The following is a 24284-nucleotide window of genomic DNA, read 5'->3' on the forward strand; positions in this document are numbered from 1 at the left end:
ACAGTAGTTTAGATGTGTGTTCTGTATGAGGGTACGAGAAACCGCGTACAGCTTTTGACAAGTTGAACCCTGGATTTGAAATATGATAGAACCTTCAGTTTTTCAATCCAACATATATTGTGGAACAGCTAAGTGGAAATGTCCTATCCATGCCTTGAGCTCTCGGCATAATTGAAATTCTGTCACTGACAAAAACTGGTGAAAGAGGAAGTAGTTTTAGTCGGTGTCCAAGCACACTACCAGGGTCGCTACGGTCTAGTCAACTTGACCATGAAGCCTGCAATCTGCACAAGACGTTCATTGGTCGAGTAGAATTAACGGGCAGTTAACCGCAAGCTAAAATTACCTACTGCAACAGGATTGGCTGAGGCCAGCAGCCCTATATGTGTGGGGCACCGGCTTGAAATAGCACGCAATTTGAAGCTACTGACAAAACTGTGAATTAGAATCTGCGCTGGGATTGGGAGAATGAAAGGTCTTGTGCCTTAGCTTTTAATTGCACACCACAATGTGCTCCCCAGATACTGTTGGTGAGCACAGCTTGTCATACCTCTATCCATCTGAACTAGCTTGGCACCAGGGAATATACCTCAAAATCTCAGCTCACCCCCTTTCAGATACAGCACTTGTCTCAGCTTGGGTTCCAATAGGTACATCATGGACTCTTCACGTCGTCGACCCTTTTCATTCCACATTGGCCGGTACAGTGACGAAAATGACATTACCTTGAGTGATAGTTATACCCCTCGGGTAGGTGTAGTTGAAGCGGAAATTACGTTGTCTTAAGTATGCGGCAAGCCGAACTGACAATCCTGGTACTTTTCAGGAACCCCAACCGACAAACGAGCAAAGTGGTTCCTTACTTCATCAGCGGTCTTGCACTCTGTCCCTCAACCCGTTCGCAGACCCAGCCCCCTTGAGCCAAACTACTCAACAACCCTATGCATGGGATTCTGGAATTATGATCCCTGGTATAGACTCTATGGAGTCACAAGAGCTACCTGATCATTTCAAATTACACAACCTCTCCAACCAGGGCTCTGCGGTTGCCTCCTCCAAAGACTCGGGGCATCGTCATAAGACAAGTACCATCCGCCGATACACCACACGGCGAATCAAACTCATTCAAGGCTCAGTATTGAGTATAAACTACCCTGTCCCGAGTCCTATTCGAAATGCCATTCAACCAGAATATCGGGATGCAGAGGGAGAACTTTCTGAAGAGTTTACACAGATGAGGTGTGAGTGCAAATAGTGCTTCCGACTTTGGTGTTCATACGCTAACCTGTCATTCTCCTTTACACATAGATACAGCTGCAACATGTGATCCTGACGAATTCACGCTGCACAATGGGTATAACCTACGCCCTTCAATGTACAACAGACATACAGAACTCCTCATCGCGATCACGTACTACAACGAAGACAAGGTTCTCACTGCTAGGACCTTGCATGGGGTGATGCAAAATGTTCGGGATATCGTCAACCTGAAAAAGACCGAGTTTTGGAACAGGGGAGGCCCGGCGTGGCAGAAGATCGTCGTTTGCCTCGTATTCGACGGAATGGACCCATGCGACAAGAATACACTTGATGTTTTGGCAACCATCGGAGTTTTCCAAGACGGCATCATGAAACAAGATGTTGACGGACGAGAAACGGTCGCTCACATCGTAAGTTACATGTGCTTTTGGTGCAATGGGTCCTTGCAGCATGAAACGTTGTCAGTCCAACCGTACTAACAAGTGGTAGTTTGAATATACGACTCAACTATCGATTACCCCGAAACAAGAGCTCGTCCGCCCATACAAAGACAATTTTATGAATCTACCACCGGTCCAAATGGTTTTCTGTCTCAAGAAGAAAAATTCCAAAAAGATCAACTCACATCGCTGGTTGTTTAATGCTTTCGGTCGCATTTTGAATCCTGAGATCTGCATTTTGATCGATGCAGGCACCAAGCCCGGACCTCGGTCCTTGCTCGCTCTTTGGCAAGCATTTTACAATGACAAAAATCTCGGCGGAGCTTGTGGTGAAATCCACGCTCTTCTTGGCCACCGATGGAAAAAGCTTGTTAACCCATTGGTCGCAGCCCAAAACTTCGAGTATAAAATTTCTAATATCCTCGACAAGCCTTTGGAAAGTAGCTTTGGCTATGTCAGTGTTCTACCGGGAGCATTTTCGGCCTATCGGTATAGGGCTATTATGGGTCGACCGCTCGAGCAGTATTTCCATGGTGATCACACACTTGCTCGGCAACTCGGCAAGAAAGGTATCGACGGTATGAATATTTTCAAAAAGAATATGTTCCTCGCCGAGGACCGCATTCTTTGTTTTGAGCTAGTAGCCAAGGCTGGTAGACAGTGGCGGCTCACGTACGTCAAATCCTCGAAAGGAGAGACAGATGTTCCTGAACAACCAGCAGAATTTCTCAGTCAACGGCGGCGATGGCTTAATGGCTCTTTTGCCGCATCACTTTATTCAATCATGCATTTCAATCGCATTTACCAAAGTGGACATGGGATACTCCGCCTTTTTGTCCTTCATGTTCAGCTGGTTTATAATATCTGCCAACTTGTCATGACATGGCTTTCACTCGGTATGTTAGCGAGAGTCTGGGAACACTGAAAATGGTAGAGCTGATTGACGAGCAAACTTTCATCAGCGTCCTACTGGTTAACTAGTTCCGTTATTCTCGATATTGTGGGAACACCGAGCTCGACGAACAAATCCAAGGGCTGGCCTTTCGGCAACGATGTTACACCCATTGTCAATAATCTGCTGAAGATCGGATATCTGACATTCCTCATGCTTCAGTTTATCCTGGCTCTTGGAAACCGTCCAAAGGCGTATGTATAGGATGCTACCTGTTTGTATTGTCCGTCTGAAGCTAACATGGAACCTATCAGGTCCAAGTTTCTGTATACCCTCTCCTTTGTCTACTTTTCACTAGTTCAAGCCTACTTACTTGTCTTGGCCTTCTACCTGGTCGCACAAGCGTTGGCTCCTGAGAATCTGGTCTTCGACTTTGATCACGGATTCTCGGGACTTGTATTGGGCTTCATCCGCTCAACTGGTGGTATTGTTCTTGTCGCTCTGGTCTCAACCCACGGAATCTATTTCCTGGCGAGTATTCTCTATGCAGACCCTTGGCACATGCTCACTTCATCTTGGGCATATTTCCTCGGTATGCCCTCGTCAATTAATGTTCTCATGGTATACGCATTTTGCAACTGGCACGATGTCTCTTGGGGTACGAAGGGGTCCGACGCCCCGGACAAACTTCCATCGGCGCAAACAAAGACCGAAGAAGAAACAACTTTCGTGGAGGAACTGGAGAAACCTCAGATTGATATTGATGAACAATTTGCGGCCACTGTCAAGCGGGCTTTAACCCCGTGGCAGGAGACGAGCGATGGCGAAGAACTGGCTCTTGACGACTCATACAAAGCTTTCCGAACTAACTTGGTCCTCCTGTGGACTTTCAGTAATGGACTTCTAGCACTCTATATCAACAACTCGAGTATTGATAGACTATGTCTAACAGTGAGTTGGGTCTCAAGTTCATCATTTCATCCATGAATACTGACATGGCAATCTAGAACGCATCTACAACCCGGACGGCGTGGTATTTCAAGGTCATCTTGTGGGGTACCTCTGGTCTTTCTATTTTCCGCTTTTTCGGTGCTCTTTACTTTCTGGCAAAGACTGGGGTCTTGTGTTGTTTCTCCAGGCGCTGATACAAAGAGATTTTGTTTTACCGGCCGGTGCTCGGCGTAGATGGTGTATTGAAGCTTGGTATCCCATACTTATGTTTTAATACAAGCTATATTCAGGCAATTTATTCGCATTCATGAATTTTATTTCGTTTCAATATATGTGACCTACTTTCTAGGACTATGAACGCGCAATAACTAAGGATTGCAATTTGAGTGCTTGAAGAGTAAGGAAAAGCTAGTTCACATCGCTTCCATGTCCGGCTGTACCGGTACTTGTTCTAAGTGCTAAGGAGCATGCGGATCACGAGCACCTTCCTAGCTCCTCATCGTGGCAGATACCGTGCAAAAGTCGCGGGTCCAGCCGCTAAAGGATAACGTTGGGAGAACTGTAGTTCACCACTTAGCCATCATAGAATTCATACCAGTAGCTATCAAAATCAAAACACTCTTTCGACCAACTATTCAGCTATTGTATTCGAGTTATCGGCACACGAGAAAGCAGATCCTATGAAAAGATGTTCAGCCACGGGACAAAGAATCAACAGACAACGTCTTCGATACGTACCAATCTGGCCACTTTCATATGCATTGTTAATTTCAACACACACCGCGTAAGTACCTGCCACAGTTATGAAGGCTCCAATCATTAGAAAAAGGGTGTGAAAGGCGTATGCAAGTGGCTTTTGAAAGTTACCCTTTGCCCACCAGTGGTTTCGATTGTCGAATAACCAAAGGACGGCTGGTAGACAAATGCTCAAAGGTCCCATTATAAGGGAACCGACCAGAGCCAGTAGATAATTGAAAATAGGTACAGCCTCAGCAATAATGAAAGCGAGGGTTGTTATACCCAACGTACAGCCCAGCCATGTAGACCAGTGAATTAAGGTGTTGCGTTGAAGATGAGAGGTATTGCGTAAGAGACGGACGAAAAGATACTTCGCGGCCACCTAAAGATATTTTGTCATCAGGTGAGAACTTCAATATTTACGAGAAACTTACGTGGGAGTAGAGACATCCGCTCATGATCAGGCCAAATAGACCTACTCCGTAGGCAATCATCTTGACGGTAGGTCCGGCGCTCTGTGTGGGTTAGAACCTGGATTCTTTTTGAATAAAGGCCAAAACAGAGATGAGAGACACGTACCCCCAAAGATGGATTAGCGACCCATTTTCCACAGTACGCGTAGACAACCAGGCTGAAGGTGAAATAGAAAAGCATAATCAAGCTCATGGCGACATGCACAGCTTTCTTAAAGTCGCCAGGGTTCTTCATCTCTGCAATCACCGGCACGAATGCACCGGTATTGGAACTTGCAACGAAGATATTGCAGGTAGCCAGCATGCCGACTGCAAATGTAGGCTTCAGGGGCGGCAGAGCATAGAATCCTAGCTCATAGGGACCAGTGGACGGCGCCGCCGCCGGACGATCCAGCTGAGTGACCCCGACAACCACGATGAAGACTGCTGTGAAGATGGAAATAAAGGCGATCCAGGTAAGCCAGCCAATCTGCTCGAGCTTGCGTATAGAGGATAACGTAGCGATAGATATCCAAGCCACCAAAGCCCACCAAACAGTGCAAGCACTGTGATGCGAGAGAGTATTCAGAGCGGTTGACACCGCGATGATGGCGGATCCGGCGCAAATAACGTTGCCTAGAACGAATAGCACGCCGATGACTTCTTTGCCTACTCTGCCGCCGATGATATGCGCCATATCGGCAATAGAGTGACAGCACCCGTGTCGCTGGCGAAAATTGTACATCACAACGGCCGTGTATTGATTCCACGCGGTCCAGCCCAAAACACTCAAGCTACCGCCAACCGCTCCCAACTGATACATAGAGGTGGGGATTGACAAGACCCCGGTGGCAAATGTTATTTTCAAGAAAATCATAGAAGCACTAGGCCAGCTCAATGTTCGAAAGTGCACTCCATCGCTGCTGGGGCCGAATACCTCCAGGTCGTCAACCACGCAGGTGTCTCGAGATGATCCTTCGGGCTCGGGTGAGGTCTCAATCTTGGGTTCAGAGCCCATTGGAAGTGCCTCTACGGAGGAAAGTAGTAATATGCGCGGACAAATGGAAACAGGCAGACACCAGTATACTTCACGATGCGATATTGTCATTTATTTAACTTGTTGAGAGTAGCAGGCGCCACCGCTTTAGTGGCATCAACCTAGGCCCAAAATAGCGTAATCTCCTCATTAGACATAAGAACTACTTTCTCCAACTTACTTATCTATTGCAAGTCCAATTGAGCGTCGAAGAAGTCTGGGCGAGGGGATTCGCCATGTTATCTGCATAGACCTTATATAGTCCTATAACATACAGCCTATGTCAATGTGGACTGGATGACTTCAGAATATCTCAAAAGAATACGCAGCTTAAGAAATATGCCGGCGTAAGTAGAATGGAACTGGTGAGATGAAGCACTAGGGCCACGGTCACGGCCAAAGTTTGCCGTTCTATGGGCATTTTAATCGTGAACAGGTATCTTGATCCGGACTCATAGCCATATTGTGTGCTTAGCAGGATACTTGGCACATGAATCGATAATTGGTACCCAGGGCATCAGCACTGGCTTCAAAATTACAATAATAAAATTTGGGGTCTCAGTGCATACTTGTGCCGTCTTGCGCGTAACTGTACCCGTTGTATGAGGCAGCCGAACGCTGCGCCAAGAACTATCTATACCGCTGCAGCGTTGTTTAGGAGTTGGCCAATTGCTTTACTTTTGGAGATTTTCTCAAACTACGAGGCATTTATTCATCTTCCGCCTTCCTCCTACTCCAAAAAATTGGAGAACCCATCTGATAGTGTGACGGCGTGGCAAGCGCGAAAATGAAGCAAGTGGAGAAGTACATGGTTACCCCAAATTTCCTATCTCATCACGCCCCTCGCACTAGTTGCAGATATGACGTGAAATTTGGAGACGATAGATAGAGCTGCTCACTGTTCATTGCCCTACCATTCGTTCTCTTCCCTTGCTGTTTCCAAGAGGCACACACCGCTTGCCTGAACAACATGACTCAAGGGTTGGCAACCAAATATGAAATCAACGCCGATATGGGCGAGGGCTTTGGCCGCTGGAAAATGGTTGGTACACCCGAATGCTGCAGCTCGTTCGAACATAGTCGCTGACAGCGATAGGGACCGGACGAGGAGCTCATGCCTTTCATTAACGCTGCAAATATCGCGTGCGGATTCCACGCTGGTGATCCGACGATCATGCTCAAAACAATCCGTCTCTGCAAACAACATGGTGTGAAAGCAGGAGCCCATCCAGGTCAGCAAGATATGTTTGGGTTCGGGCGCAGAAAGATCGAGGTCGACTCGAAAGATATGTACGCTCTGGTTCTGTACCAAGTCGGTGCACTCAAAGCCATGTTGGATGCCGAGGGCGTAGCTCTCTCCCACATCAAACCCCATGGAGAACTTTACTTCTATATGCAGAGAGACACGACTATCATGAGAGCTGTACTAGAAGCTTGCGCAACATTCAAGGTTCCAGTCTACGCCTGTCAGAATGAGCAGCAGGAGGCCATGTGCAAAGAACTAGGTATTCCTTTCCAGGGGGAGGTTTACGTCGACATTGATTACTCGCCAGAGGGAAAACTCATTCCTGTTGCTCAGTCAACGACCGCCACTCCTGAACTGTGTTACCAGCGAACCCTCTCTGCAACAATGACAGATCACGGCAATGACATCGATGGCAAGGAATTTTGCTTTGGGTTTGAGGGGAAACCTTTTAGTATCTGCATTCATTCGGATCACCCAACCGTTCTCCAGAATGTAAAAGGAGCTCGCCAAGCTGTCGACGAAGCCAACCGTAATCGCTTCCCTAAAGAATCGGAGGTTGCGCCCTCATAAGAATTTTATGGTAGCAATTCAATTCTCATCGATTCTTGAGTGAGGCTTTCGTTAATAATTCATTGTAAAAGCTTGCGACCGTCAATTAACTGAGCAGATTGGCGACAGTTACTTAGTCTGAGCTCGACGTGTCCCTTCTCCGTTGGACCGACAGTCTACAACTTGGTGTCTCCGCTAAACCGTCTGGATTTGGAAATATCGTGGGTCTGAAGGGTCCTCTACTCCAAATTTTGCTTATCTCTTGGGGTCAAACATGGTCAACCCCGCGCAAATCGACAAAGGATCTACCGGTAGATACGAGTAACTACTATCACAAGCCGAAGGGAGTATGATGTCAAATAAACTGAGGTTGCTCTTATAATCCTATGTAGCCTTTTGGTACTTTCAGACTGTTTCATCTGCTGCCTCCTTAAATCATGAGTGCGACCACCGTTATCACCACCACCCTTGATAGAGGGCAACTTCGCCATATCCGTAAAGTCTTGGTGGCCAACCGAGGCGAAATTGCCGTTCGCTGTATCAAAGCTTGTCGCGAGCTGGGCGTTCAAAGCGTCGCAATTATCACCGCAGCCGACGCTACTTCCCTTCATGCTCAATTGGCAGATGAAGTATATACGCTACCCGGGAGTGAAAGCACAGCTTATATCGATGGGTAAGTCGTTCTGCGCATGCATGAAAAATGCGGGTGTGTAGGATAATCCCTACAATCATGAATTCTGACTCTGCGTGAATTGAATAGGGATGCTATCCTGGATATTTGTGCAGACTGTGGTGCCGATGCTATAATCCCCGGCTATGGATTTTTGAGCGAGAACGTTGAATTTGCTGAAGCCGTGGCCAAGGCCGGTATAACATTTGCTGGTCCATCGTCTGCGTCAATCAAGTCCATGGGTCTCAAGCATGAGGCCAAAAGAATAGCTGAAGCTGCGCATGTTCCGACCATCGTTGGAACGTCTCTACTGTCATCTGCAGAGCATGCCATCGTAAGTGCTAAGCGAATTGGCTTTCCAGTCATGATGAAAGCGACTGGAGGAGGGGGTGGGATGGGTTTGCAAATATGTTATAGCGAGGAGGACGTGGAGCAGGCTTTTGCGCTAGTCGAAAGCCGGTCCGGTGCGCTTTTTGGTAATAGCGGAACCTTTCTGGAGAAATACTACCCACACTCTCGGCACATTGAAGTCCAGGTTGCTGGCAATGGAGTCGATGTTGTAACTTTTGGAGAGCGCGAGTGCTCTTTACAACGCCGACATCAGAAGATCATTGAAGAATGTCCAAGTTCATTTGTGGAGCGCACACCTGGATTACGCGAGAGGATGCTGCAGGCAGCTATTCGCTATGCCTCCCAACTCAATTACAAGAGTGTTGGCACCGTTGAATTCCTGGTGGACGACGAGACCGCCGATTACTTCTTCCTTGAAATGAATACTCGTCTTCAAGTAGAGCACGGGATCTCTGAGCTATGCTATGGCGTTGATTTAGTACACTTGATGCTTCAGCAAGCCGACCACGAGCATGGAGGTCAGAAAGGCATCCCTTCTGATATTCTGAAGAATCTCGGTAGGCCCCAACCTTTGGGGTGGGCCATCGAAGCCCGCATATATGCCGAAGTGCCGTTGCGCGATTTTGCACCCAGCCCAGGTGTTCTTCAACATGTTCGTTGGCCAGAAGGTGATGGAGTGCGCATCGACACGTGGGTGAAAAGTGGTCAACGCATCAGTGCACTCTACGATCCTCTGATTGGTAAGGTCATGGTGCACAGCCTCGACGGTCGACTGGCTGCTCAGCAAAAGATGCTTGCTACACTCGCCGAAACATCGCTTCAAGGTACTCAGACAAATCTGCAATACCTTTCCAAGGTGCTTCAGTCTGATGAGTTTACCGCCGGGTTTACATTGACAAACTTCCTGTCTACATTCGAATTTCGCACAAATGCCGTGCAGGTCCTAGATCCTGGGCTATACACGACAGTTCAGGATTATCCTGGTCGTGCTATGGTCGGTCATGGAGTCCCACCGAGTGGGCCTATGGACGACCTGAGCAGCAGAGCAGCCAATGTTTTGGTCGGTAACGATATCGGAGTTGAAGTCCTGGAACTGACCATGACTGGCCCTGAGCTTTTGTTCCACGAGTCAGCCGTGATATCAGTCTGCGGTGCCCGAATGCCACTCACGATCGATGGTCTCGAAAAACCAATGTGGTCAAGACTCATTATCAAAAAGGGACAGATTCTCAAAATTGGCTCTGTGGTCGGTAATGGCCTCAGGACCTATATTGCTTTCAAGGGTGGCTTCCCTCAAGTTCCTCTCTATCTTGGCTCAAAATCTACCTCTCCAGAGCTGCAGCTCGGTGGTCTTCAAGGACGCCGCCTTCAAGCAAATGATATCCTTGATCTCTCTCCTCAGTCAAGCGAGTGGGTGGATACAGCTACATCCGTTTCGCTGCCGCAAGAAGCTCTTCCTGACTACAATGTCTTCGAGATCTACTGCCTCCAGGGCCCCTTCGGCTCGGACGATATATTGACCCAAAACGGGCGAGATACGATCCATTCGTCTACATGGACCGTCGGCCCTAACAGCGGCCGGAGCGGAGTAAGACTAGAAGGCCCACGTCTCAAGTGGGCTCGTGCCAGCGGTGGTGGCGGTGGATCCCATCCATCCAATGTCTTCGATTACGGCTATCCAAATGGCGGCGTCAACTGGACGGGAGAGTACCCCATCATCTTTGCACGGGATCGTCCCGATCTGGGCGGCTTTGCTTGTGCTATCACAGTTTGCTCTGGGGAAATGTGGAAAGTCGGTCAGCTTAAACCTGGTGGCTCGCTTCGATTCCGCATGACTACTTTCAAGAACGCGATGAAGATTTCTCGCGCCAAGGAATCCTGGCTTGATGCACTTCGTCTGTATGCTACAGATGAGAATATACCAGTGCCTTCTCCTCACGTCGAGCTAGGTCCGGAGGCCACTTCATCGATTTTGAAAACAAAGCCTTCTTCTGATATAAACCCTCGAGTCACCTTCCGACAAGGTGGCGATACCAGCATAATTGTTGAGTTTGGAGAGCAAATTGCGGATTTGCGAAACACCGCTAGTGTCAAGCTTCTCAGTGAGCGGCTGGACAAACGAAACTTGAATGGTGTTCGCTATGAGCCAAACCTTGCCACATTGACCGTCCATTATGACCCGTTCCAGCTGCATCAAAGCAAACTGCTCCAGATTCTTGAGGCACTACACTCCAGCATTGGTGATATCTCAGGAGTTCAGCTTCCTGTCCGAGAAATCCACCTCCCACTTTGCCTGGACCACCCTAGCATCCAAGAAGCCACACAGCGTTACATGGAAAGTATCCGGCCCACCGCAGCTTACCTCCCCGATAACGTGGAGTACATACGAAAGGGAAACGCACTTGAGTCAAGACAAGATGTCTTCGACTCACTTCTCAAAACACCATGGCTCACAGTAGCAGTGGGTTTCTTCGTCGGAACGCCAATCATGTTCCCACTGGACCCGCGCTACCTCTACACTGGCCAAAAGTACAACCCCAACCGTTCATACACACCCAGTGGCTCTGTAGGTCTTGGGGGATCATTGCTTGCGCTATACCCCATAGCGGCGCCGGGAGGTTACCAGCTTATGGCTCGCACGCTTAGCGCGTGGGACTCTGCGGGCACGCGGCCTGGATTTTCTGAATCACGGCCGTGGCTGTTCAATTACTTTGACATTGTCAAGTTCTATGAAGTCACAGAAGCAGAATTTAACAAAGCCGAGAGTGACTTCCTTGCTGGAAGATACTCGTTCAAGATCACCGATTCAACGCTCGACATGAACCACTACATTGCCAAGTTCGATACCGCTGGGCGTGATTCGAACTGGCAGGAGTGGCGAACGCGGCAAACCCTTGCTGCGGTGGAGATGGGTGAGCTTGAGCAAAAACTCTTCGATGAGTGGAGTGCGGCGAAGGCTATCGCCAGCACTCGCGAAGACCTAGATGATGTCGACTCGCCTGATGTGGTTCGAGTTGAGTCGCCGGTCGATGCCAATGTTTGGAAGGTACAAGTCAAAGTCGGTGATCTTCTTGAAAAGGGACAGGTCGTGGCCATTTTGGAAGCCATGAAGATGGAGATTAATGTATACGTCACGGAGGCTCAGGTCGGTGCCCGAGTGGCCTCCATTCTCTGTCGACCTGGGAGTGTGACTGGTCCTGGAAGTACAATTTTGACAGCCAAGCATGGCTGGGTAGATAGGTAATGTATTTCTAATTCACAACTAGTAAAGAGGCATCAGATATACTATACTAACGGCAAGTTCGCTGAACATATACCCCAAGAGAGGAATAAGATCTATATATCCCACAGGGATCCCGACCGCTCTGTGACATCTATAACCAGAAAGCCATGAGTATTTATCACTGCTGATGTAGATATTCTTGCTTTTTCTCACTACCTGTGTGCCCCACTTCCCCCCCTTGCCTACCAACTGCCTAAGTTTTACAACAGAACGGGTTGCATGAGAGAAACATTCAAGTTCTATCTGCCTTTTAGCCTTTGAATGTTGACGCCTTGTTGCTATAGGGAAGATATCACCAGGGAAATTCCCTTTTCTCTCCGAAAAGGTTGAGCTCGGGCTTCCCTTTGCATCCTACGATGTGCTTGGACCTCGAGTTTTATAATATCCTCAGACCTCTTTTTTGCTTTGTTCTGAGTCAGACATAAGTTTGCTCAAACTTCCAGATACTGGAGTAGATTTTCAAGACTCCTTTGAAGTCTGTTCTCGGAACGATCTTACTATCGCCTTGGATGCAGCGCACGTACGGACACGGATGGCGCTCGTCGAGGCTGTTTACTCTCGCCACAGCCTGCGTCGCTCTATTGACCGGTATTTGTTGATCTCCCTAATATCCAATAGTATCCTGTATTGACATACCTACCTAGAAACTCTGCTCTATGGCTTCGTGGTCCCTATCCTGCCTCACATGCTTGAGATTCGCCTGGGCCAGGATCCAGCACAAACCCAAAATCTGATGACTGGACTTCTCAGCATCCATGGATTTGTCACTCTCATCTCAGCGCCGGTGATTGCCTCTTTCACCGATAAGACGGCAAACAGGAAGACTCCGCTTCTTCTTTCTCTTGTCAGCTGTCTAACAGGAACTATTCTGGTTGCATCTACATTGAACCGTATGCCCCGCTCATGGTTGCTCGTGGTCGAACGCATATTCTGACTGATCGCATAGTGGCAGCACTGTACGCAGGCCGAGTTCTCCAGGCTGTAGCAGGCTCCGCAGCATGGATCGTCTGTCTGGCAATATTGACCGAGAATGCAGGCGAAGGAAATGTAGGAAAGATGATGGGACTCAGCATGTCATTTGTGATGGTGGGCACAGTGGGAGGACCAATGATCGCAGGCACTGTACTGGAATTGCAAGGATATTGGGCCGCATGGTCTATACCGCTAGTGGTGCTGTTCTTCAACATCATCGCGCGGCTAATCATGATTGATCCACTGCATCAAACCGCTTCTCAAGCGTCTTCTCATCCAGAAGGCTCGTCTACCGGCGCCCATAATCATACAGAGGATGGAACTAACAACACTGAAACCTCCCCCCTCCTTTCCCCCAAGACAAATCCAAAAGCATGTCATAACCAAGCTGCATCATCATCATCATCACACTTTTACAGCATAATGCTCCGCGAACACCGTATCTGGGCCAGTCTCGCAAACTCAATCACATACCCCATCCTCCTATCAGGATTCAACGCAACCTTACCAATCCACCTTCGCGAAGTCTTCAACTGGGGCTCTCTCCCAATGGGAATGATCCTATTCCTCCTCCAAATTCCATCAATCTTCTTTGGCCCGCTATCCGGCTGGTTACGTGACCATGTCGGACTACGATATCCAACGACAATTGGCTGGACACTTCTCGCCCCATTCGTTTGCCTACTAGGGGTTCCTGGAGATAGGCATTTTCCATGGGCTAATGCTGAAACTCTTGGTAAAGAGATGTTTATCTCGTGTATGGCTGCTATCGGTATTGTTTTGCCTTTGGTTCAGGGTGCTGGGTTTTTGCATACACTCTGTTAGTTGATGGGTATCTCGAATCGCTCCAAGTCGGAATGCTTACGGGAGTTCAAATATAGTGGTCCTACAAGACGTCGAATCGAAAACACCAAACATCTTCGGCACACTAGGTGGACGCTCGAAAGCTTTTGCCATGAACTCGGTTGGGATTAATATCGGGCTAATGATCGGGCCATTTATTACTGGATTCCTGTCACAAACAATTGGATACTTTTACATGAATGTGATTTTGGGTAAGAAGCGGAGGAATTGGGATTCTTGTGATAGATATTTGCTAATACGTACAATCTAGCTGCCACCTGCTTGGTTCTATCCGCTATTTCCTTCACCCTTTTCGACAACAGTAATCCTTGGAAAAAGCAAGAGGTCCCCGAATAGATCCTGAACGGGTTTACACGGGTTAAGCTATTGAGAATCAAATCTGGAAGCCAGTTGAGAAGTGGGACTTTTACGCAATGTCCATGGAAAACAGCTTTCTCAAAATGAAGCTACTCGATAGCATGATAATTAGGCTAGATACGAAAAAAGGGTATTGGGGCATGATGAATACTGTACATGAATATAGTTCCGCTGTATCGGGCCTTGTACTAAAGAACTATGGGCGTCAACGGATAAAACCACAAGGTGACAGACGCGGTGCGAAATCTCACGGATGCACAATCCGCTATTCAAGCAAAATACACGTGCTATAAAAGTACAGGTGGCTACAGGGAGACAAGAGTGAAACGGGGAGTATACAGACTGTAGAGATAAGCATACCCCGAGATCCGGGGAACATCCCGAAGCGGTACGGTAACCATACCCAACCCAGTTACGGGTTACCATACGCAAGGAACATGAGCTTTTTTATTTCTCGGTGGAAATACTCTCCGTACTTACCATGGTTTCAAGCGTTAATATACGATGTACGGCACGAATCTTGCCAAAACAAAAGACACGTAAAATAGACTCAGAACATTTTTATTGCTACAACCACAGTATCAAGAGAACTTGAAGCGTAACTTTGTCGTAAAATCGAGCATCGGACCGAACGGCTAACGTGAAAAGAAAAAACGCACCCAGGGCAAGTTACACAGATGAGAGAAAGATGAACAGAATAGACCGTAACCAGCAGTACCCTACAGGATCGAGATTATCGACGCATCAAGAAATTACATCAGAAGGAACCCGAAAAGAAACAACAGAGAACAGAGTGAAAGCACGACAGATTCAGGATGATTTCCGCCTGCCGGCTGGGGTCATGAGCAGAGAAGTAAACAGTCGGAGGGGAAAAAAACAAACAAGAAAGAAGAGAGCGGAATTGCGCCACAGATCAAGAATAGAAGAAAAGAAACACCATTTTCCCATCAAATTGAAACAAATCGCTTAAGTACGGACGAGACATCGGTTGACGAAAGTTTCCATCGAGCGTTTAGTTAACACGGAATGAGTCGAAGATGACTGAGATACATGTTAGAATAGAATACCACGACGTATCAAGAGAAACATACCTTCGTGACCTCTGCGGCAGCCGCTGCCGATCCACATCAAAGTGTTCAGGAAGGTGTATCGCTCATCACCAGTTTCCATGGAAAGGTTGACGCGGTACTTGTAGCTGCCGGGGTTGACGCCGTCCGCCATGTTGGAATCAATAACCTTCTCGAGAACATCCTTGGCACCGGTCAACCAGCCTTCGGTGCGAACAATGATGAATGCTGGTGGCTCATCAACGGTCTGGAGGATATAACTGGCGCGCAGGTTGGTAGTCGAGTCCTTGGTAACGATCTGAGTATCTTGGCCGCCAGGCTATATTCCATATTAGACAAGTGAAATTTAGGGTGACAGTGTGTAGCGCTATGCAAACTTACCAGGACAATGCCCTTGCCCCATCGGCCAGCCCATTGACCACCAACGAACGAGACCCACTCTCTCTGACCCCAGACGCCAGGGCCGACAGACACTTTAGGGTTCATCTTGATGCTCATGCGGAAGTCCAGCTCCAGCGTTGGCGCGGGGATTTGCAATGACCGGGCGACATCGCCTTCGGGGAATGTGTGCAGCAGGTTATTGGCAGGGATTGAGTCCTTCATAACACTGAGATAGGTAGGGCATTCGAGGAGATGTTGGCGCTGACGACTGGTGTTCTTTGCGCGGACTTGCTGACAGTAGATGCACTGGACAGAAAGACACTACCAATGGTTAGCATCCATAGATACTCGCGTGTTTGCCAAGCTTCCTACCTTGTCTTCCTCCTTGGCGCGGAACTCCACGAAAGCAGCGTGCACATCGTCCAGCGGCGGCGCAGGCAAAGCGGACGTCGAGCTCTTGGACTTGGGCTTGGGAGTCGGGCGGGAAGGCGCAGCACTAGACGGAGCAGAAGGAGGGCCAGTCGGGGGACCTGGAGTCGGCATCGCGGTGCGACTCTGCAAGGTCTGCAGTGGGGTTTGCAGCGGGGTCTGGAGCGGAGTGGCATGGGGATTGACGCCGTTGGTCATGAGAGTGCCGTTAGGAGTCGGGATGGCACCAGGACCAGCTGGGCCTGTCGCGGTGGCCGTTGCGCCATTGGGGGTGCCAGGGTAGCCATTGGCAGAGCCGATTCCATTAGGGGCTGGCTGGGCGGGCTGGGAAGGTTGGGGCGCGTTAGGGTGACCGCGCAGACCGGGACACTCGAGGAGATGTTGTTTCTGGCGCGAGGTGTTCTTTGCGCGAATTTGCTGGCAGTAGATACATTGCACGGAGAGACACTATACAGAGAAACGAAACACCCAAAACGGGTTTTCGTATGTTAGTGACTGGTGTTGAAATATTACGAAATACACACCTTATCATCTTCCTTGGCGCGAAACTCGACAAACGCGGCGTGCACCTCCTGGTCGACGGTGCGACCCATGATGAGGGGAGTAATGGTCTCCAGATTCACTGAAGAGACAAACAAGCAAAAGATGAGATGAAGGGGAAGGTCGTAAGGTCGCGTACGGGTAAAGTTGGAGGGGTTGAAGGAAGAAAAAGAGACGAAGACGGGAGAATACGAGGGTTACGCGCCCTGCGTAATTTGGAGCACTGCTTACGGGTAATACCATCAACATTACTCTCTCCCTATGACCTATAATTAAGTAACTAGTATGATATTAGACTGAGATTCATAGTTATCTCATGTATTAAATTCTTTATTTGTAAACTCGAGGGAGGCAAAAGTTTCCAGGGTATTTTCTCGAAACGTGTGTATCCTGCGCGTTTTTGTAAACAACTGACAGTAAGACATGCCCAAAGGTATCATGAATCCTTTTCAGGAAACGGTGAAATTGTCTCTCGTCGCTTGTTTTTATTCATCTTCACACTGAACGGCTTCTAACTATCAGTTGGTTGCGACGCGATCGGAACACGTCCAGAAACACACGACTCAATATATAAATAGCGAGCTAACAGGCAACAATTTTGCTCTCCATATCCCAAGCAATATCCTAGATCCAAGGCCCAACATTCGTCTAATATTCTCTAGTGCAATTCCCAAAGCATCCGCGGTCAGCCTATCTACGCCCAGTCGGAGAATTCAGGACACGAGACACACTCGGCTAGAAAAGAGCTGTGATTGGATTAGAGAAAGAAAACCCCGTGAGACAAATAATCTCGCACATTGGGGAGAGAAGATCGGCTGATATATCTATATGATATTACTGTCTATACTTCTGTATCTGTTTCGTCCTGTTCAGTTCCAGGGTTGAGTAATTACTGTCAAGGTACGCGGGTACTGCGTACTCTGTATAGCGCGTATCCAGTATCCAGTACACGATACACCACGTCTGTATATATGTTCCTGGTAACATTCGAAGTATAAGATGTTGCATTCTTAGATCTCGTAACTTGATCTCAATAGCCCCCCATTCCTGTCCTATCCCATCCCTATCCTCCGCAGTCCCTGTAAACCCTGATAATAATGTTCCTCGCATTCCGGGGCAGTGATGTAATGCCTTCAGATTGCGTCAGTGTCAATGACAGATCGGCACCGATTCACTCCGTGCTATCATGATCAATGTTGCGTAAAATAGAAATAGCCAGATACCATACCGTCCTGGAAACATCCTTCCATCTCAGTGTTTCGTGTCCCGTTTTTCATAAATGGCTCTCGTCCATGTTCTCGTTGTCGTAATTGTCATTCGTCGTGATATCCATTCGTCTGGTCATCAGCGTACCGCATCGCTTACATTCCAGAAAGATGCAGGATGATCTCTCCGTAGCAATAGCACACACCCAGACCATCAGTGCTCACATCGACATACTGGCCCTGGTGAACATCAAGCACGCCCTTAGTAGCAAGCGTGAGAACATTCATCAATCCCTGAGTCGCGACAGCGCGCGTCGTTCTCGAAACCGGAAGGAGAGTTGCAAATGTCGTTTGACCAGTCTTTGTCGAGAGAGTACCGGAAAAGGTACTACCGTGACTTCCCCTGATACTTCCTTCATCCTCATCCTCATGTGAAGTCTCCAGCTTACTCTTGATGAAATCATAGAAATTCAAGCTCTCACGATCAAGGTTCAAGGTGGCACGCTTCGACGCAGCATTCCGACGCGAAGTGATAGACCCGATCGTCTCGCGGTCTGTTGCAAGCTCGCCTTCCAGGTACATGGTGAGATCGAGATCATCGCCAAAATCACCTAATATGTCCGTGCTGCTGAGTCGCTCCTGTCCGGCGCGGTAGTCATGGCCGGCGAGGGGACTGGCACTGGTGAGACGATTCCGTCTTCGGGGTTTGGGGCCAACGGAGCCATTGCGAGCTTGAGACGATAGCTCGCTGACACTACCGTATCGGTATCCGTTGCGGGAGCTTTGGATTGAAACAGTGATGTTCCATGGCATCTGGGATGAATGGTCGTCGAAAAGACTTGAGGGTGCATCACGACCCATTTCAACATCCATGTTGAGACGGTCGATGTTCGCGCGGCTTAGACGCTTCGCTTGTTCATTTTCCTTACTGCGAACTCGCCTTCCCTGCTCAGCATCTTCATCGTGAGCGCGCTTGTGTCCGTTATGTTTCGGGTATCCACTAATGGCGTCGAAGAGGCGTTCGCCGGAGTACAGACTAAGAGGATGAAGTTCATTCCACATGCACAGTTTGACGCCCACGGATCCGATTCCCTGACCGCAGACCCAGAATGCGGCGTTCTTCTTGGCCAGTGTTGATTGCCTGTTCTGCAACTTTTGCTTCATGGCTCGAGCCATATTCGAAATATATTCGTTATTCCACTCCGCCATCGTCGCATTCCTAAGTGCGGTATTTTCATCGATGGTGATGTCCTTCGGGCGCCGAATCTGTCGAGCTCCCACGGCTGGGATGTCAATCATCTGCTCGGTCTGACCACGGTCCTCCACTTCTTGGAAAATGTTGGCTGTACCAGTCTGAGTATCCAGCTCCATCGTATTCTCATTTCCGGCAAAGACCGGCAACTCGGTATCAAGCTGCATTTGGGAACATAGAGTCAGCATCATTCCATACATTCTCACACCGACAACACTATACACACCCGATCTTCATCCCAGCCCAGTTCCATACCAGGATCTTCACTCCTGGCAGGACCGACAGTCGACTTTAGACCTGGCTGAGCCGAACCTCCTCCCAAACCAAGCTCAACAAGATTCCCGTCCTCATCAAACTCAAAGTCAGCCTGAAGGAGACCGCTCTTATCATTCCCGAGTCCCAGACCAGCAATCTGACCGAAAACATACTTCTTCTGCGCAGAACCATAGGCATCATCAAGACGGATTAGTGTCTCCTCTCCGAGCATATCTTCAGATGGCAATTCAATCTGCAAACTACCCGCAGGCGAAACGCCCGAGGAGCTGTTATTGGGCGATTTGAGCCACAGATCACTGAGCTGGGTTGAGGGGTCTTCAAATGTGCCGTTCAGGATTGAGAGGTCGACGTCCAGACCAGGCAGACCTGTTTCGGGGAGGAATGCTGGGTCGTAGGGGAGGATGAGGTTGCCTGGCCTATTGTTTTGTTAGTATTCACTCATCCGAATGAGGTACCGACAGGGGGCAATGTTACTCACTTAGTCTGGCCGGCCGTAGGATCAAGTCCACCTCCTGCTATGATCTTCAGCTGGGCGAACATGTTATCATGCGTGGTCTGTGTGTCTAGGAGGATGTAGCCGCATTGTTGGCTGTAGACTCGGGAGACGCCGTATCTGTGAGTTTTATTTGTTAGTTGGGTAACATCTCGACATGGCAGAGGTCATCTTACAGCAAGCTCCCCTGTAGTCGCAATGCCATGGGTGCATCTGGGTTTGTGATGACCTTACAGGCATTTGGGACGTCCACCTCCAGGATGGCCTTGCGGTTCAGTCGTCTGGCGATGGAGCGTGAGCCCAGGGTTGCAACAAGCCTGGATGGGGCATACGTCAGTCTTGTTCATTATCTTGGCTGAGCTGGTGAGAATCTTACCAGATGGTGGCGACGCCATGTTCGGGCGAGGTGAGGACTAAGAAAACTGCCATGTCAGTGATTATCATGCTCATAATGAGATCCTGAAATGGGAGACGGTATCTCACTTTCGTGACTGTAGAACATGACGGCGCGGTGCGGTGGGCTCGAAAGACCTCTCGGTCTTCGAGTCTCAGTGCGTGTGGTGGTATGGTTTATCGAGCTTCAGGGAATGAAGAGATACTGTTTTCTTCTGTGAAGGTCAGATCGAAGTCATTGGTACTGCTTCGTCGAATGTGCAGGTCAGAGATTCGATGTGAAATGCTGCCGGGGTGCAGCATTGAAAACGGCAAACATGAGAAGAAGAGCCGCTTCGAGGTTCATGGATGACGCAGAAGCTGGCCTATGAGGATTGGCGGAGAATGAATGGAAGGTTTGTGGATGAGGAGGGTGTGCAAACCCCAGGTCGAGGACAGACTGTAGACACGAACAGAGACAGCGCATACCAATACGCCCTAACACTTTCTATACAAGTTTACAGGAGCTAGACCCTAACATTAAATAAGCAGCATTCCGATCGAATACATCTGCTGATTTGTATTTCCCAGTCCGTACACCATCCAACAGCTTCTATATCCATAGCCCAATGGAGAGAGGTAAAGCAGGGCACGCAAGAAGCACCATCACAAAACAGAGCAACGAAACAAGACACAAACACTCTACTTTTTTCTTGGGGCGCAGAGCCCATCTGCAAGCCATCTGCAAGCCAAACACGAAGGAGACCATCCGACAGGGGAGGCATCAGAGAAGTCTAGGTAGGGAGGAGCGGGTAGAAGACAGGGCAACAAAAAACGAAAATCTTTCAGCGCAAGTATAAACGGAACAAGATCCACTATGGAATAAATTCAAAGATAAATAGGAAGCACCCAGAAATGTCCAACCCGGAGCGATGTATGAGATGTACGCGGGGTATGAGACAAAAGACAAGGACAGCACTTAAACAACAGCGGTAACTAACTCGGGACTAGTTATGGGGATTTAGTCGAGGGGAATACCCTCGTACTCGGAGTAGCCCAGAGCCAGGTTCATGTTTTCTGGTGGAGGTTAGTGATATGTTTGATGAATGGGTGGGATGGGAACATACGCAAGCACTGGGTGGCGGCACCCTTCAGCAGGTTGTCAATGGTGGCACAGACAACGACGCGCTCGCCGCTGGAGTGGACGGCGAATCCACCGATCTCAACACCGTGGCGGCCAGCGATGTCCTTGACGAGAGGGGCCTCGCCAACGATCTTGACGAGCTTCTCTCCCGCGTAGCGGTCCTGGTAGAGGTTGCGGATGTCACGGGAGGTCATCTTCTGCTTCAGCGGGATGCTGATGGAGTGCTAGAAAGGTGTTAGCATTGGTTCGATTTGGTTTGTGGTGAGTGCAGTCAACTTACCGAGATACCTTGGAACCACACAGCAACGTGAGGGATGAACGCAATACTTGTACCCAGCTGCGAGCTGATCTCACGCTCGTGGATGTGGTCAGTCAGACTGTAGGGGATGAGGTTATTGGTCAGGTACTGCACGTCGTTCTTGGGACTAGGCTTGGTGCCAGCGCCGGAGTAACCAGAAACACCGAAGGTGGTGGGCTGGCCACCAAGGAACGGAACGAGAGGAGCAATACCAAGCTGAGCGGCAGTGGCGTAGCAGCCGGGGTTGGCAATGCGGGTGGCACGGGCGATCTTGGAACGCTCAACCAGCTCAGGGAGACCATAGGTCCACTTGGGGTCGAAGCGGTAGTCGGCGCTCAGGTCAACGATGACGTTGCCCTTTTCGGAACCCTCATCGACGGCGTCAACGAAAGGCTTGCAGATACCGTTAGGGAGAGCCATGACCCAACAGTCAATGTCGCCGTTAGCAGACATCTTACGGACATCATCGGGGCTCAGATTCTCGTAGGTGATCTCGCGCTTCTCGTAGCCCTGGAGCTTCTTGCCAGCGAGCTCACGGGAGGAGACGTGGCGGAGATCCATGTTGGGGTGGGCGTTGAGCAGGTTAATCAGAGCCTGACCAGTGTAGCCACGGGCACCAATGAGAGCGACCTTGGCGGGCTGGGTGTTGGAGATGTTCTTCTCTCCAAGGGGAGGGTTGGGGTTAGTGGTGGCGTAACCGCGGACGGCGTTCACAGCAACAGCAGGACGCTTGGTGCGAGACATGCGCAGAGCGTTGGTGGTGGTAGAGAAACCACGCTTCTGCTCAGCAGAAGCACCGCTAGCACCGAAACCCTTGCCAATGTGGGTGGCAGCCTCAGCAGCACGGTGGAGACGCGACTCGAGGTTGATGTCACCGAACATTTGGCGACCGTGCTGGTTGAACTCCTGGACGAGGTGCTTGACCTCCTCACCGTTCTCGGCACCGTACCAGAACAGAACCTGGCCATCGCGGCTCAGACTGCCATCAGCCTTGTCGAAGAACCAGGTGAGGTTCTCGTCGTCCTCCTTGACAGTCCAGGCCAGCTTGGGGAAGTCCTTCTTGATGCTGGCGAAAACGTTGTCGGCAACGTTGGTCAACCAGCCGGATTTGGTGATGGTGAAAGTGGCAAGATGAGCCAACTGGGAGCCGGGCTGAGGGGGAAGAACAACACCGAGAGCCTCCATGGGCTCATCGGAGTAAATCTTGAAGTCCTTCTCCTGCATGCCCTCGACATAACGGTCAACAACGGCGCGGGCATCAAGGCCCTCGCGGTCACGGACCAGCACATCCTTGAGAGCCTGCAAGTCCTCAAACTCGGACAGAGAGGTCTTAACGTGGATCTTGTTACCGCGACGGATCAGGGTACCGGCACCGGAGTCGGTGAACAGCTCCTTCTGGAGGTCGGCAGGGTGGATGATGGCAACACTGGAAGAACGAGGCAGATCGCTGAGGAGATCCTTCATTTCCTTGATCTTCAGGCGAGTGCCGTGGCGCACCCACCACTGGTTCATCAGGTGGTCGTACTCCTCATCGAGGTTGATGGCGGAGATCTTCTCACCGGTGTCACCGTTGAAAAGACCGCCCTTCTCAGCGAGATAGACGATCTTGAGGGGCTGGAGAGAGCGGGCAAGCTCACCGGCAGCCACATCCGCGTTGACGTTCAAGACCTGACCATCGGGGGTCTCAGCCATGGAGGTGAGGATGGGCAAGCAGCCAGCGGCAATAGCAGACTCAATGGGCTTCTTGTCAACGCCATTGATTTTACCGACCAGGTTGTATTTGGGCTTGTCGAGGTAATCGGCGGAGAAAACGCCCGCCGTGATCGGACGAGCACGGATACCAATGCGCTCGAGCTCCTCAACCAGCTTCATGTTCTCCTCCAGGAAGAGCTTGCGGGCCAGGGCCAAAGTCTTACCATCAGTCACCCGGATACCATCCTCGAACTGGGGCTCAACACCAGCAGCCTCCAGCATGCGGTTGAGCTGGGGGCCGGCGCCGTGGACGACGATGGGGTAGAGACCGACATGGTTGAGGAAAGCGAGCGCGGAGGACAGAGTCTGGAGGTGCTCGGTAATGATGGCACCACCGACCTTGATCACGGCGAATTGCTGGGAGGACACGGAGGTGAAGTGGGACAGGTACTGCTGCACCTCACGCTTGGAGCCAATGTTGCTCAGCAGCTGCACGACAGTGCTGCGGGTGGAAGTCAGGTGAGGGTCAGTCGCGCGGGAGTAGTTGCGAGTCTGGCGAGTGGTGGTAGCCTTGACACCAGTGATGCCAGCTCGGAGAGGAGAGGCAGTCGATGCGGAGAGGGAACGGAGGGGCTTAGTAGAAGCTCTCCGCACAGCGGAGCGAAGGGACATCATCATGGGCAACCCACATGCGGCAGCCTCAATGGTCTCACAGTCGGTCCCAGGGTGAGGCCCCAAATTATAATGGAAGAGTAGAGAGGTGGTAAGTGAGTGAGTTGAGTCAAGAGAGATTTTCGAAGATCGGCCGGGCCTCGGAGCGAGATAGGACGCAGAAGGCGGTGGGCCCCCAGCAGTACTAGCGAGCGATTTATCTTCCTATTTATCACACTCTTACGTTGTGATATTTTCTTTTTGCGTCAAATATTATACTAATCACATTAAAGGCGCATATATTGTCTCCGTATTCTACTCCTATGCATTGTGGCGCCATAGCCGAAGTGAAAATTCAAACTTTTCACGGTAATTCCCTGGATATCAATCTCTTCGCAAGCGAGTCTCCGAAAAAGCCCACTT

At 49.7% G+C, this 24284-nt stretch overlaps 8 protein-coding genes across 8 annotated transcripts; 4 read left to right on the forward strand and 4 right to left on the reverse strand.

Annotated features, from left to right (window-relative positions):
- Positions 1–657: 657 nt before the first annotated feature.
- On the forward strand, positions 658–3737 carry N7508_004838 (uncharacterized protein; the record flags this gene model as incomplete). The annotated part of the gene is made up of 7 exons (XM_058462904.1): positions 658–756; positions 827–1241; positions 1309–1670; positions 1750–2596; positions 2663–2846; positions 2907–3543; positions 3600–3737. 7 exons carry the CDS (start codon positions 658–660, stop codon positions 3735–3737), a joined length of 2682 nt encoding a protein of 893 aa, XP_058319382.1.
- A 437-nt stretch (positions 3738–4174) lies between these two features.
- N7508_004839 (uncharacterized protein) lies at positions 4175–5751 on the reverse strand (the record flags this gene model as incomplete). Its single annotated transcript, XM_058462905.1, has 4 exons — positions 4175–4221; positions 4282–4663; positions 4716–4796; positions 4861–5751. 4 exons carry the CDS (start codon positions 5749–5751, stop codon positions 4175–4177), a joined length of 1401 nt encoding a protein of 466 aa, XP_058319383.1.
- Positions 5752–6739: 988 nt separating this feature from the next.
- On the forward strand, positions 6740–7585 carry N7508_004840 (LamB/YcsF family protein; the record flags this gene model as incomplete). The annotated part of the gene is made up of 2 exons (XM_058462906.1): positions 6740–6811; positions 6866–7585. 2 exons carry the CDS (start codon positions 6740–6742, stop codon positions 7583–7585), a joined length of 792 nt encoding a protein of 263 aa, XP_058319384.1.
- A 416-nt stretch (positions 7586–8001) lies between these two features.
- N7508_004841 (bifunctional urea carboxylase/allophanate hydrolase) lies at positions 8002–11829 on the forward strand (the record flags this gene model as incomplete). Its single annotated transcript, XM_058462907.1, has 2 exons — positions 8002–8237; positions 8325–11829. The coding sequence occupies 2 exons, from the start codon at positions 8002–8004 to the stop codon at positions 11827–11829; spliced, it is 3741 nt and encodes a 1246-aa protein (XP_058319385.1).
- Positions 11830–12377: 548 nt separating this feature from the next.
- N7508_004842 (MFS general substrate transporter) lies at positions 12378–14040 on the forward strand (the record flags this gene model as incomplete). The annotated part of the gene is made up of 5 exons (XM_058462908.1): positions 12378–12456; positions 12513–12758; positions 12815–13660; positions 13722–13895; positions 13955–14040. 5 exons carry the CDS (start codon positions 12378–12380, stop codon positions 14038–14040), a joined length of 1431 nt encoding a protein of 476 aa, XP_058319386.1.
- A 1033-nt stretch (positions 14041–15073) lies between these two features.
- On the reverse strand, positions 15074–16531 carry N7508_004843 (DUF3237 domain-containing protein; the record flags this gene model as incomplete). The annotated part of the gene is made up of 5 exons (XM_058462909.1): positions 15074–15102; positions 15153–15447; positions 15510–15830; positions 15882–16385; positions 16463–16531. The coding sequence occupies 5 exons, from the start codon at positions 16529–16531 to the stop codon at positions 15074–15076; spliced, it is 1218 nt and encodes a 405-aa protein (XP_058319387.1).
- Positions 16532–17839: 1308 nt separating this feature from the next.
- N7508_004844 (Rad21/Rec8 N terminal domain protein) lies at positions 17840–20206 on the reverse strand (the record flags this gene model as incomplete). Its single annotated transcript, XM_058462910.1, has 6 exons — positions 17840–19096; positions 19162–19627; positions 19690–19824; positions 19881–20021; positions 20081–20126; positions 20188–20206. 6 exons carry the CDS (start codon positions 20204–20206, stop codon positions 17840–17842), a joined length of 2064 nt encoding a protein of 687 aa, XP_058319388.1.
- An 891-nt stretch (positions 20207–21097) lies between these two features.
- argEF (bifunctional acetylglutamate kinase/N-acetyl-gamma-glutamyl-phosphate reductase) lies at positions 21098–23885 on the reverse strand (the record flags this gene model as incomplete). Its single annotated transcript, XM_058462911.1, has 3 exons — positions 21098–21153; positions 21204–21444; positions 21501–23885. The coding sequence occupies 3 exons, from the start codon at positions 23883–23885 to the stop codon at positions 21098–21100; spliced, it is 2682 nt and encodes an 893-aa protein (XP_058319389.1).
- Between the last annotated feature and the right edge of the window lie 399 nt (positions 23886–24284).

This window comes from Penicillium antarcticum (genome assembly GCF_028974205.1).
Source record: "Penicillium antarcticum strain IBT 31339 chromosome Unknown utg000005l_segment0_segment0, whole genome shotgun sequence".
Taxonomy (NCBI): Eukaryota; Fungi; Ascomycota; class Eurotiomycetes; order Eurotiales; family Aspergillaceae; genus Penicillium; species Penicillium antarcticum.